At 37.1% G+C, this 14,960-nt stretch overlaps 1 protein-coding gene across 3 annotated transcripts in view; it reads left to right on the forward strand.

Annotated features, from left to right (window-relative positions):
• Positions 1 to 14,960, forward strand: part of BARD1 (BRCA1 associated RING domain 1) — a 76,132-nt gene that overhangs the window by 23,022 nt on the left and 38,150 nt on the right. For all 3 annotated transcript variants that reach the window (XM_045520454.2, XM_074364050.1, XM_074364049.1), the window contains 2 exons: positions 3,597 to 4,558; positions 13,603 to 13,683. In XM_045520454.2, coding sequence (XP_045376410.2) covers positions 3,597 to 4,558; positions 13,603 to 13,683 — 1,043 coding nt within the window. The remainder of the gene's footprint in view (positions 1 to 3,596; positions 4,559 to 13,602; positions 13,684 to 14,960) is intronic.

Genomic DNA, 14,960 nt, shown 5'->3' on the forward strand with positions numbered 1-14,960 from the left:
GTCTTTTAGTTCCTTAAATATATGCCCACCTCTTACTGGGCCTTTAAGCATATTGTCATCTCCCCTGCCTATTTGTTTAGTTAATTAGCAGTCTTTTAGATTTTATATCTGATACTTTTTACCGTTTCTATTGCTACAGTGCTTGTCAAAGCCACTATGATCTTCCTCATGGATGATAGCTACATAATTGGTCACTGTGTCCATTCTTCTAAAGTTCCTCCTTCACATAGCAGCCAGAGTGGTCATTCTAAAGCATAAAACATCATGTTTCCTGAGTTGAGTCTGAATGAGATCCAGCTAGCTTTACCTGGATTATATAACCCCATTCATTTTATTCATTCAGCCAATATTAATTGAACATCTGCTGTGTGTTACACACTGCATAGGTATGGGGAATATGGTAGGGTGGAGACACAAGCTACTGCCTTCCTAGAGCTTATATTCTGATGGGAAGAGACAGACGAGACACACAAACAGAAGTAAAATAAGTAGGAGGTGGGGGTTTGTAAGTTTAAATAGAATGTCAGGGATGATCTCACAAAAAAAAGTGACATTTGGAGCCATGACCTGTAATTGGTGAGAGAGTGAGCCGTGCACATATTTGGGGGAAGAGGTCTCCAGGCAAAGGGGCAACAAATGTGAAGGCTTTGGGGTCAGAGGATGCCTTGTGTATTTGAGGAACAACCGGGAGGCCCAGTGGCTGGAACGGTGAGAAGGGAGAGAACAGGAGATGAGATCAGGAAGGAAATGGAAGGTCAGGTTGTTTCTGGTCTTGCAGACTAAAATTTTGACTTTTATTCAGAGTCAGATTGAAAGTCTCTGGAGGATTTTAGTGATAGGATCTAAACAATTATAAAAGGACCACTGGCTGCTGTGTTGAGCATTGACTTAGAGGGGAGGATGCAGACATATTTAGGGAGAGGCCATAGGAGGGTAAGGTAATAATGTAGTGATAAATGATGATACCATAGTGGCAGGAACGGAGGTTTAAAAAGTGGTCAGGTTTTGGATGTATTTTCCAGGTAGAACTGATGGCACTTGCATTTTGCTTACAGGATATGAGGGAGATAGCAGAGACAGTTAAGGTTTTTGTCCTGAGGCAACTGGACTGATGGATGTGCCATTTACTCAAATGACAAAAGCTATAGAGGAGCGGGTTTAGGAGGATGTGCTGTTCAGTGTGTAGTACTTACTAGGAGTAAACATGCAGGTACACTTGTTAAGTGAACAGTTGAATACTGGAACCTGGAGTTCAGGGGAGGGGTCTGGGCTGCACATAGACATTTGGAGTTGTCAGTGTATATATAAATAACTGTGTGTGTTATATATAACGCATTATTACATATATCGTATATGTACATATGTGTATATATGTGATTACTGAGGGAGTGACTGCAGGTAAAGCCCCGATCCCTCCCACTTCAGAGGTGGTGGAATGAGGAGTACCAGCAGAAAAACCCCTGAGACTGAGGTTTTTGTGGAATGCTGCTGCGTACCTGTCTGACTTCATTTCCTTCCATTTTCTGCTCTTTCTCCAGACTCCAGCCACACTGGTGTCCTGTCTATTGAATTTGCTAAACTTGTTGCCATCTTAGGACCTTGGCACTTGCTCCTCCTCCTACTTGGGAAACACTTTCCTAAATCCTTTCGTGTCTGCTTTCCTCTTGTCTTTTAGGTCTCAGCTCAAAAGTGAGCTCCTCAGAGGCCTTCCTTGATGACCTTCGCTCACAAAATGTTACACTTTGTTTACTTAGGGAAAATGATTCCTTTCTTTTTTTAAACTCTGCTGAATCTTTGTGTTTTTAAAATTCCTGATTATAAATATATATACATATTTTAAAAACTTTAAAGTATATAATATACTCATCAAAAGTGTATAGCTTGATGAATTTTCACAAACTAAAGTCACCCAGAAGAATGAACTGTAGGCTGGAAGCCCCTCTTGTTGCCTGTTTTCAGTCACTGCCTCCTTTCCCCACAGGGATGATCACTGTCCTGATTTAACACATTAGGTTAGTTCCAGCTGTTGCTGTGTACTCTTTTGTATCTGGCTTCTTTTGCTCAAGAGTGGACTTGAGTATGTAGCTCTGGTTCACTCATTCTCATTAGTTTTTGGTTTATATAGCTTGAGTTTATATTAGATGGTACCTATAGAATTGTCAATATTATCTTTAAATCCCTAGATTTGTTTTTTTGGAAGTAAGTTGAAGTCAGTAGTGTGAGTCCTTCAACTTTGTTCTTCTTCAGTATTATGTTGGCTGTTCCAGCCAGGTCTTTTGCCTTTTCACATTATAGTTCCTTTGCTATTCCATGTAAATTTTAGAAAATTTTAGAAATAGCTTATCTATTATTTAAAGAAAAAAAAGCATACTAGAATTTTCATTGGGAGTATGTTATAGTCTGTAAATCTGTTTGGGAGAATTAACATCATAACAATAATGAGTCTTCCAATTCATGAACATGGTATGTCTTTCCATTTGTATAGGACTTCTTTCATAAATATTTTGTAATCTTTAGCAAACAAAATTTGTACATATTTTGTGAGACTTACACAAGTATTTTATGTATTTGGCACTATTATAAACTACCAAATTAAAAAAAATATGGTTTACGTTTGTTCGTTGTTAGTATACAGAAATACAGTTGCAGTTAAACTTCCTATAGTGGCCTTGTGTTCTATGATTTTGTTAAAGTCATTTGCTTTATTAATTTTTTAAAAAAGATTTTTTAGGATGTTCTATATAGTCAATCAAGTCAGCTGTGAATAGATACAGTTTTATTTCTTCCTTCACAATTTGCGTGCCTTTTATATCTTTTTCTTACTTAGTGTTCTGTCTAGGACTTTCAGTATGATGTCGAATAAGAATGATGAGAGCAGACATTCTTCGCCTTGCTCTTGATGATAAGAGCAGGACATTAGGAACAAAACAGCAGTTCAGTGTTTCCTCATTACGCGTTCTGCTAGCTGTGTGTATTTTTGCAAATGCCCTTCATTGGGTTGAAGAATTTTCCTTCTATCCCTAATGCTGAGTCATTTTTAAAATAATGAATGGATATTAGATTTTGTCAAGTTTTTTTTTTCTCTATCTGTTGAGAAAAATTCCATGGTTTTCTTTTAGTTTGTTGATTTAGTGAATTATATTGATTGATTTTTCAAGTCTTTTTTTAAAAAAATTAAGCATCAATTAACAAGTCTTAATTTTTTTGACTATTGCTTATTAAATCGCACATCTATCTGTCTCTTTTTTTATTTAGTATAGCTTTTCTCCATGACTCTTAATCACTACCATACAGGAGACTGTATGTTCTACTTATTTATTTGTATGTTTTGTGTTTCCAGTGGAGTATTTTGTTCCATGTTTTGTTCTCTGCTGTATCTCCAGCCCTGAGAATATTGTAACAAAGTAGGATTCTGTAAATATGTGTTGAATGAGGATATCTGCTGTCCAAGGAGTTCATAATCTAGGAGGGGAGGAAGAGGTACATGAATAAAAGGTGATACATCTTAGGAGAACTATCAACAGAAGCCTTTGAAAGCTCATGATGGGAGAGATCTTAAGTTCATGTAACAGATTTCTTTTCCTTTTTCCTATCAGATTTGAAAGAAGAAACATCTAGGAAGAATTTATTTAGTGATGCAGAATATAAGAAGAATTCAATAAAAATGTGGTTTAGTCCTCGAAGTAAGAAGGTCAGGTATGTTGTGAGTAAAGTTTCAGTGCAAACCCGTCCTCCTGTGATAAACAGTCAAACTGCTCAGCAGGCCTCCATGTATGAGTTTGTCTCTCCAAGCCCTCCGGTGGATGTTTCTGAGAGGGCTAAAAAGCCTTCCAGAAGATCTGGAAAAAAGCAGAAAAAGAAAACTTTAGCTGAAATCAACCAGAAGTGGAATTTAGAGACAGGAAAGGAAGATGGTGAACTTACCTCCAAAGAGGAATTTAAGGAAAAGCTGGTATCCTTCTGTAGCCAGCCGTCTGTCATTGCTAGTCCTCAGACAAACGGTGAAATAGACTTACTAGCGAGTGGCTCCCCAACAGAATCTGAGTGTTTTGGAAGTTTAACTGAAGTCTTTTTACCATTGGCTGAGCACATTGAGTCTCCAGAAACTGAGAGCAGGAATGAAGTAGTGACTCCTGAGAAGACTCTCTGTGAAAATCATCTTACAGCTGAGAAGTCCTTGCCATCAGGTCACAGCAGGAAACGTGGGCGTCACAACAGACTTTTCAGTCCTGTTTCTAAGAAATGTAGGAGCAGCGTTGTGAGCACCAGTGGAAATTCTGTTAAGGAAACGGCGCAGTCAGAAAACATGCCATTACCCGGATGTTCTTCACCACCTTCAAACAAACTTAAAGTTGGTGACACGTTAAAGAGGAAGAGCAGTAATATATTAGATGAATCCTTTAGCCTTTCACCAGGTACGCCCCCTTCTACGCTGAATAGTCCAAGTTACAGACGAATGATGTGTAGCCCCTCAGCAACGAAGCTGTCGCACAGTAGCCGTACAGCTGGGAAAAGAAATCACAGAGGAGAGACTTTGCTCCATGTTGCTTCCATTAAGGTAGGATGCTTACTCTGAAATACAGCTTTAGAATGAGACCCAGTACAGAATGATTTCTGTGGAGTTTGTGAAAAATGACGTAAGATTACTAGGATGATTGACCTAACCAGATGTGATACTTCCTTTGAACCAGAGAAGCAAAAATTCATAGGGACTGTATCCCTACCTCGGTTAGAGCAGTGGCCCCTGGGCCTGAGGAGCACGATCTTGCAGAAGAAAACCCATATATCAGGATTTCAGCTTCAGCTTTGCCTAGTGCTTTCACTTTTGTCTATTCCATAATGGTTTTTGCTCAGTTTTCACCATTTTGTGTACCCATTCTTCTCATGCTTTATGAATGTAGATGGACAGTTGCCAAGTGCTGCTGGCAACAAGTCTTTACCTCGCTTAAGAGCTAGGGGGTGACGTGAGAGGTGACAAGTGTCTGTATGGTTGACACTGCTCGTGGGCACCGCCAGACTCTAGAAGGTTAAAAGATGTGGTCTGTACATTTCTCCAATAACCTGGAAATTTGACTGTCAGAAATGGCTCCTATGGTTCACCACAAAGGGGCTTCTCTGGGCCCCTCCGCCAGCCATTCCTTTTACTAGCCTGTCCATTGAGTTAACGCTCCTTATTTTTTGACTCTATACTTGCGATGTGGCAGTGTTTGTTTTTTAGAACCTGGCTCACTTGCTGAGTGTGAGATGTACTTGCAGTGGTTAAACTGACACACGTGCTGCACATAGTGGGGAGCAGCTAGCACTGTAGCTTTATAGCCTTTGGTCTGTGAATTCATGCAAGTGTTGTGAAAATATCACGTGGGAGAGCTGAGTACTAAATTAGGACAGCTTTTAGGGTCTTTCTGGGAAGTCTGTGGGTCTTTTGCATGGATAGAGAACTTTGGGAGATCCAGAAAAGACCTCTTGGAGGCCCTTGAACATAGAACTGGCGAGCAACATAAAACTGGGAAGAACGTGGGGTAGGCAGGGAGTCCAGGGGTTCCTGCGTTTTACTGTGGAGAGAGGGAAAGGCACAAAAGTGAGTTTCTTCCAACTCTTTTTTTTTTTCTTCTTCTTTATCTTCCAATAAATGATGAATGTAGAATACATCTGATGCTAGCGAGGGGGTGACCAGCAACATGACTACTTTCTCAGCATTCAGTAGCCTTTGAACAACTTGAATTTTTGGAATTGGCTCTTGTTATGTTTTAGTCTGATATTTGCAAAGCATGAGTTTAAATATCAGAGTATATTTTTTGTCCTCTTTGTTTTATTTTTATATATATACACGTGTGTATTATGTATATAATATGTAAAGTATAATAACCTTAACATTATAATGTTACTAATGCTTCATAGACATAAGTAGCTAGCATAATAGTAAATATTTTTGTTCATTTTTCTGACCAATACATGAATGTAGACTGCTTTAGTTTCTACATTTTGCTTTCGGGAATTATTTTTAGATCACGAGGTAACCAGTTATATTGGTGAGAATTTTTCTTCAATCATTAGAATAATTTATCTTTATTAGTGAGGATCCCTAGGACCTAGAGTCTAGGCCATGGTTTGGCAAACTCTTTCTTAAAGAGGCAATGAGAGTAAATACTTTCAGCTTTATAGGACATATAGTCTTAACTATTCAACTCTGTTTTCTTCGTGCAAAAGTAACCGTAGACAATGTGTAAACCAAAAAAACCTTACACACAAAATCACGTGTGGGGCCTACAGGCCACAGTTTACTTATCCTTGGCCTAGGCTGTGGACAAAAGCCCAGTGGACTCTGAAGACAGGAAAAAATGGTGGCATAATGCCATCTTGGTGAATTTTCTCTATTGATGTGTTCAAGATGGCGTCAATACAAGTTTTGTCAGGTTGTCATTTTACTTAGAAAGTGTCTTGCCAGAATTAGAATTACTCATTTGATTCTCTTGAACTTATAAAATACTATATTGTCATTAGTTGGCAGATTCTGATATAGTACATTTAAGGAAAGTTAATTGATTTCTATTGTTTTTTAAATGCCTATTTAACAATAGTGTTCTCTTTTAAAAATTTATTGTAAGTTGAATGCATGCTCCCATCTCAGCTTGATTTTAATAGTCAAAACAAATACTTGAAGCAAAACCAAAGGATTTATCAGTATATTTATCTTTTTATAAATGGTATTCATTTTATTTTCTATCTTGATTTTTTTCACTTGCAGCTGAGAATGAATAATCTGTATACTTGGAAACCAAATGTTGCGATCCTACCGTCTTATTTATGTTTTGTACCCACCTACTTCAGAAAAGGATTTGAGGTGGCTCTAAAGTTAAAACTACAGTTGACCCTTGAACAAGGCGGGGTTTAAGGGTGCTGACCTCCCCACAGTTGAAATCTGCGTATAACTTGACTCTTTAAAAAGTTAGCTACTAATAGCCTACTATTGACTGGAAACCTTAACTAGTAATATAAACAGCCGATTAAGACATATTTCATATGTTATATGTATTGTACACTGTATTCTTACAATAAAGTAAGCTAGAGACAAAGTGTTCAGAAAATTATAAAGAAGAGAAAATGCATTTATAGTACTATACTGCGGGAAGGATATAAGTCAAGCGCTAGAGCACAAGCTTAGCATGCCCGAGGTCCTGGGTTCAATCCCCAGAACCTCCTCAAAAAATAAATAAATCAATCTAATCCACCCCCACCCCCTGCAAAAAAAGGTATAGTCCTGTACTGTATTTATAGATACTGTGTGTTTACATCATCTGTTTATAAGATGACTTGTCTGTCAGTACCTACCAGTGTATTGTCTTACATGATACAAAACACTGTGGTTTGTATACGTATTGCTAACAGTAGATGTCAAAAATGAAAAGATAATGTGAAAAAAATTTACATTAATTTACAGGTATAATGATTCATGCAGTGATAATGACGCAGCAGCAGTGTGATTACTGTGTGGTGGACTAGTGCCATGGATGCAGTCGCTTCAGGGCAACCTAGCCTATATACTTGAATCATTATCAAATTTTTGTGGTGTACAGTGTTACAGTCATATTCCTCATACAGTGTTGGAAGCATCGTTAATGTTTTTTTAAAAACCATTTACCTGTGGTGATAGGCTAATGTGTAGTTTCTCCAATTTCAAGAGAGAGGCATACTGTACAGTAATGTAATTCTTTGAGAGCAGAGTTCTAAAACAGAAGAGTAACATTATTAATTTAATATTAAACATCACTCACCTCATATCTATGTAAGGATAAACTATTATCTACATATATTTTATGCATTCATGACATACCTAACTTCTTAATTTTTTTCACTAGTTCTTTCCTACCTGGTTTGTTGGCAAGTTTTTTTTTTAATTGTTGCTCATCTTGTAAAAATTTTCCAATATTCTTATTAAAAACAATTGTGTATAAGTGGACTTGTGTGGTTCAAATCCATGTTGTTCAAGGGTCAGCTGTACTATAACGTGGAACAAGGAGCAGGGAAAAGGAGTTACTGCAGCTGAATAAAGACGACAGATCTGATGACGGCAGGTAGCCAGAGCAAATGAAGTTTTTTGCTGTCAAAGACAGAGTTTGTTGTTGTGGTTGTTGTTTTTCCCTGAAGTACCCTGTAGACTTGCGGTTTCCACATTTCCCTCGTTTCCCTTGGATCCTAAGTGTGCACGGTTGCACTGTGTGTCCTTGGTGGATGCACTGAGGGCAGAGAACCCCACAGTGGTATTACTTCTCTGTCGGGCTGGTTAGCCTCCCTTGCTGCAGCAATGGCTTTGCACAATGATCTTTGAACTTGGTCACATCATTAATAAAACTGTTTAATCTCTCTCCTCTAATCGACTTCCGGACATCTTTGTCTTGGCTGTGACCTTTCATAGCTATCACCCTAGTGGAGGCTATTTGTGCATTCTCTGTCTTCAGAGTCCACTGGGCTTTTGTCCACAGCCTAGGCCAAGGATAGGTAAATTTAGTGAGTTCAAACAAGGCAGATTTATTTTCTTATAGTTTTGTAGTTCAGAAATCTGATGTGGTTCTCTCCAGACTAAAATCAGTTTGTAGGCTGTGGGAGAGAACCTGTTTCCTTGGTTTTTGGGGTTGTTGGCAGGAACTACATACTTCTTGTGGTTGTAGGACTGAGATCCTGTTTTCTTGCTGGCTTATTGCTGAGGGCTGTTCTCAGGGTTTAGAGACTGCCACATTCGTGGGTGCGTGGCCCTCTCCTTCTGTTTTCAAAGCTAACAGCGGGTGGAGTCCTCATCCTCTCCAGGAGAAGTTCACTGCTCTTAAGGACTCACACGATTAGATGGGAGCCACCTGGACAGTGCAGAATAATCCCCCCACCTCAAGAGTCATTGCAGAGTCCCTTCTGTTGTGTAAGGTGACATTCACAGGTTCAGGGGGTTAGGACGCGGACACTGGTGGTAGAGGTGTGGGGTCATTATTCTTCACTCACACCGCTGAATTTCTTGTTCTGTTTTCCCTTTATATGTCCTCCACTCAGTTCTCTACAGAACAGCCAAAGTCAGCTGACCAGAGTCGGAACTTGTCTTTTCTGTGCTGCCCTACCAATAACTTCCTGGCCTGCTTAAAATAAAATCCACAGTCCTCCTCATGGCCTGTGTGGCCCTACCTGATCCAGCCTTCTTCAGGCCTCTGCTCAGATGCCGCCTCCTCAGAGAGACTTTTCTTAACTCACATACAGTAGTAGTTTCTGCCAAAAGCTTAGCTTGTTTTGTTTTCCTCCTCTTACTATTTCTTGACATTATTACAGATCTCTTTGTTTCTTGTCTCACTCTTTAGAATGAGAGCAAGAGCTGTTTGTTCACTGTTCTGTCTTCAGTGTCTAGAACACTGTCTGGTGCTTAGTAGATTGCTCTGTTTGTTGAGTCAATGAGCGATTTTTTTCCATTCAGCTGTGGTCTGATTCCTACTCTCCTGACACACTGAACTTTGAACTTACGAGTTATTCAGGCGCATTCATTAATGCTGCTGGTGCTTTGCACATGTTCCTTTTTCTTTCTCTTATATCCTTTCCTCTGCCTCTTTCCCTTTTCCCTTGTGGTCCTTTGTATCTAACCTCAAAATCTAGCTTACATCCTACCTTCTTAGTAAGTCTTTTTCAGAATTCCCAGTTAGTTTCTTCTCTACGGTAACATTGTTTTGTTTGCATTCATATTCCTTTAACTTTCTGTTTATTATATGACTCCTCAATTAGACTTTGTGGTTATGTGGAGTATACTCCCTATTTAAAGTCTAATTTCAAAATGTGAATAATAACTTCACACTTCTAAAATAAGAATAAAAATATTTGTAATGGAAAGAAAGCCTCACTCCCATTTCTGTTCCCAGCTCTTGCTGTCAAACCCTTTCTTTCTTGTGTATCTTCTGTGAACTTTTTTACACAAATATAAGCAAATGCTTTCCATATTCGTACATACTTTTTGTACATTTTTATAGTAGCAGAGCATTCCATGAATTTTTATCATTTAACTGGCCCCCAACTGATGGATGCCTGTTTGTTTCCGTTCTTTTGGTTTTATGAACAGTGCGGCGGTCAGCAGTTTTTATTTCGTATGTGAGCAGGTATATCCTTTGAATAAATTCCCAGAAGTGGGGCTTATGGGTTAATGTAAAGCATCTGTTACCTTCTTTATCTTGAAAAACTCCATACTTGGCAATTGAAGACGCTTATTAAATGGCCAGACTGCCCAAATACTCAGGCTGCCTGAATGTAGACAGTTACTGTATCATCAGCAGATAATGTGTATGTTCTCAATTCTCAAATCCTTTTCCCCTCAGGATCATGGGCTTATAGGCCAGCCAGCTCATTTTTGGATTTTCAGTACCATTTGAATGCAAACCTTAGACAGGTTCATTTTTGAATTCCATATTTATACTTTTTCTTTTCTTACACTGTGGAATTTCAAGCAGAATATTTATTAATCCTATGTCTGGGATGTTGTGAATATTCTCATTTAGCCAGAACAGAAGTTGGAATCCATTATGTTCTCTTCACGCCCCGTGTTTGTACCTGAATATCTCCATCACCTCTGGTCAGGGTGATTTTGAGGACATTATGTTGTAAATGAGAGATTCTGTGAGAAAGTGTTATGCCTAAGTAGAAACTAAGGTAAACACTCATTGTTTATTCTTCTAATTTAATTTTAAAAATCTTACTATTTGACATTTCATTATACGCAGAGAAAATTTTGATTTTTTACTCTATTATTTTATTTTGGCTTAAAAATTTGTTGATTCTGGAATAAACCTCCCCAAAGTTCTCTAGCACAGATTCTTAAAATGGTAATGATTACTCATAATTCTTGCCATAGCAATGAACGTGTTGGAAATTGAAGAATGGCTTGAAGCTGGCATGCTATGATGTATTTATGGTACAGTCATGGTAGATAATATTTTGAAGGCAACTTATAAGGCATGGTATGTTTAACATAACAAAGGTGATAAGCTCTTGGGTAGAGAGAAAAATCTTTTGTGGGGAGTCTCCTTCAGAGTTTGACTTCGTAATTCATTATACTTGGAGGTAGTCATGTTATATGTATGTAAAGCCATGTTATTATGGATCCTCTATTCTAGCTTCCTGAGAAAATAGCAAAGGACTCGAAAGCAAACTGGCATCTGTGATATTTTCAAGATTTAACTTTCTAGAGAACCTGTTGGCTTCAGTATCTATCTTTCCCTTTGTCATCTACCATCTTTGTAATACCGGTAACTTACTGTCACGGTGTCTAGGTTGTCCGAATCATCTGTGAAATTATTTTATTCAGTAAATAACTAAAACACTGGGGAGGGTTAATATACTTTAGAGCTTCATTCCAGATGAGTAAACTTTTTCTTTTTTTTTTTTTTAAACAATACCTAGTTGCTAAAAGAAGAAATTTCAGGTACCTAGTTAGTTCATTTATGTGGAAAAGCTTAACCATTTTGGTAAATCGTCATTATTGTACTTAATTGTAATGTCCTCCATTTTTATTATGATATTTATTCCTAATAATATTTTAGAAGAGCTAACCTTTATAAGGAAAAATAGTTCTGTGTATGTATTTGTTTTTAAAAAGTTAATTTATGTTGTTAATGTATACCCGAATGTGTGAAGAATATTTCCTTTGAATGAAAGGTTAGCAATAAGAAAATTCAGTGTGACTCACATGCTCCCTTATTTTTCAGACTTTAAGGTATTACTTGAAAACACCAAGTGTATTTAAAAATTTTTAAGCCTTAGTAAATACTTTTTCCTTAGATGATTTTTTTTCCTGTGGTTTAAGAGAATCTCAATTATTATTTTAAGTTGTGAGAAGCCTATAAGTGAGTGCTTATTACTCAGAAAATGTTCTGTTTGAGAATAAAGTAATTTAAAGAAATCAGAAGCAGAAGTTAATTTAATCCCAGAAACTCTGTATTGGTTCAAGCTTCTCCAGTTACTGTGGACCCTATCTAATTATCATAATTTTATTTATGTGCATGACATTAAATTTAAATAAACTGGAAGGTTGAAAATATGACAAACTTCTAAGTACTAGGGAGGAAAAAGCAGATTGAGTATGAAAAGCAAGTAATTTGCAAAGTCAGCTTACATCAGGCAACTCTAGGGGTAAAATGTTAACAGAAGACACCTTTGATAACATGAAGAGGTGGCATGAAAGAAAAATACCACTTAAAAGAGATTCTACTTGTACTTTCTAAATTGTCACTCATTGTCTCTGTGTGACGGTTCTGTGTGATTCTTCCACTCCACAGTTGTGTTTATATTATTTTATGGACTTCTTTAGGTTAATATACTTTTAGGTTAATATATTTGTGATTGCCATGTAGAATTAGATTGAGGACATTTTAGAGAAGGTGTTTGTGTATTTTTTGTGAATACCTTCATTTTGAAGGTTGGGAATGTGTGTGGTTCTGGCAGTTGATCTGCCCCAATATTCATGGGATTGTTTAAAAAAATTCAAATTTGTATCTTGACAGATGTTCCTGAGCTCATTTGGAGCTGACTTGAATATAGAGCAAAAGTTGCTAAATAGATGTTAACTTGCACTAGAGGTGTAGAACTTACACCTCTAAGGAACTACAGGAATTTTTTTTTTTAATTGGAAGTGGGGTAATTGATTTGAAATGTACAGAATCTTTTTAAGGCCTATTAAATATTTAAGGCCATTTTACTAACTTAGGAACAAAAAAGTATATGTTGCATGTGGATTTGTTTTCTTAGAAAACTGAGTAAGCTACCATATTAAGATTTACCCTATTTGAGAGGTAGTTCAAAAGAACCCGATAAAAGCAAATGTCACTGTTTCTAGGAGACTTAGTGACTTCTGCATTATCAAGCCAAAAGAGAAAAAACTCATTTCAGAAGAGTGTTGGAGAGTGGTAGGAGAGAGATTTTCTTCTCCTTAAAGAAGCTCTTCTCAAAATACAGCATTGGCATGTGTGAGTTTTGTTTTATGGAACCTTTGTTTATTCAGCCGTTTTCAGGGAAAGCTATCAGTTATTTTTGGAGAAAATAAGCTCTACTTTTGCTTTAAAAAAATCTGAGCAAATAGGGTGACTATACCCAAAATTAATATATTGTAGATAAGTGGAATAACTGCCAATTAGACAGTCGTTTTTGGCTCTTTAACATTGGTTTCACTGAGCAACCTTCTTTGCTTTAATTTTGTTTTAAACAATACTCAGAAAACATTTTTCACTTATGTTCAAAAAAGGTGTTTTTCACAAGTGGAATGATGACTTTAAAAACTTTCTTATGATCAGATGATCTTTGGCTTGTGTCCCTTATTTGGTATTTTGAAATGAATTTTGATGTAGGTTGGCTAATAGCAGAGGTTTTGTAATCTGTATTCAAGGTGGACCACGTGACTTTGATGACTTGATATCTCAGAACAGTTTGTGCATGTGTAACGTTATTTATTGACTCGTGATTAGTAGGCATGTAAGACAAAAGATTTAAATTTTATTCTATTTTGAAGAAGACAAAATCTTTAAAAAATCTTAATTTTTTTTTTCTTTCTTTGATGATTTTTAATTTCTTTTTATTTTTTTGTTGTTCTTCTAGGGTGACATACCTTCTGTTGAATACCTCTTGCAAAATGGAAGCGACCCAAATGTTAAAGACCATGCTGGATGGACACCACTGGTAGTTTTCTAGTTGTTTTTTTTTTTTTTTATCATCATTCTACTTATGTTTTATTGTTATTATAGTTTATAGTTATATAGTTGTCTATATGTCATCCTCTGTCGTATATACCCTCTCTTTTTAATCTGAACTTATATTTTCAACAAATAAGAGTAAATGGTTATTTTTCATCTAACTTTTCTATTGTGGCCAGCAAAAAACTGGCTACCTTTTGACTGACTACATTTAGATTTAGGAATCCAGTTATACCATATTGCTGAATGTAGCTCATTTGTGGAGAGGTAACTGCTACAGCTGACATCAGGCTTCGATGTGCAGCGTTGCATGTCATTGGAACCACATTTGGAACAAGGAGAGGTCAGAGGAACTGAGTATAGAACGAATCACAAGGCAGTGATTCTTACTGAGGATCTGTTTTATCCTCACTTATACTCTGTTCAATTGCAAACATATAGAGGCAGTAGAAATCTTTGCTCACATTAAACATTTTTTTTTAAAGCCTTTGCTTTTATTACTAAAAATATAGTGTGAAGGAGAGTCTGGAAAAAATATGGCACACATACATGGGAACAGGTGCTATACTGGCTAATCACATTAGGACAATAAACATGTGATTTGAATGCACACATAGAAGTGTCAGAAGGTGAGGTGGATACCCATATTCTGTAAACTGCAAATTCACAGAAATTGGGAGATTTGCATTAGGCCAGGGGCAAAAAGGTTTAAAGTTGTGATTTCTCCTTGCCAGTCTTTAAGCCGGGAGTGTTCAGTCTGGATCAGAGTCACTTTGTTGTTTGGACTCCACAGGCTGGCTAACCTTTTTGAAGAAAGGTTAATTTTTCTTTTTAAGCCACTAAGGTAAATTGTAGTAAAAGCTGATGAGTGATTTAGAGGACCTGATGCTTAATTTAGATTCCTTTCTCCTAGAAATAGACCTACAGACATTGAGTATGGTGATCGCCTATTAAGATTTGAATAGATGTACTTAAAAAGCACACTATACCAGAGATTTATTAGAATACAACACAGTGGCATTGTTAGCAGATCATTAGACATGAGGAAGGATTTGCATGTGAAGCATCTTTGAGCATTTCATTGTTACCAGTTATGTCATTCATTCAGTAAGCTCTTTTTGAGCACCTACTCTGTTATTTCTGTTGTCATTAGCACCAGCCAAACAGTATTCTGTAGTTTCAGCAAAAGCGAGAGGCTTTTCTTGCAAATACTCATTATGGGATATTTGCTTTATTGGGGTTATGTCAATGTGTGGGTGCACC

This window comes from Camelus bactrianus, chromosome 5 (assembly GCF_048773025.1).
Source record: "Camelus bactrianus isolate YW-2024 breed Bactrian camel chromosome 5, ASM4877302v1, whole genome shotgun sequence".
Lineage (NCBI taxonomy): Eukaryota > Metazoa > Chordata > Mammalia > Artiodactyla > Camelidae > Camelus > Camelus bactrianus.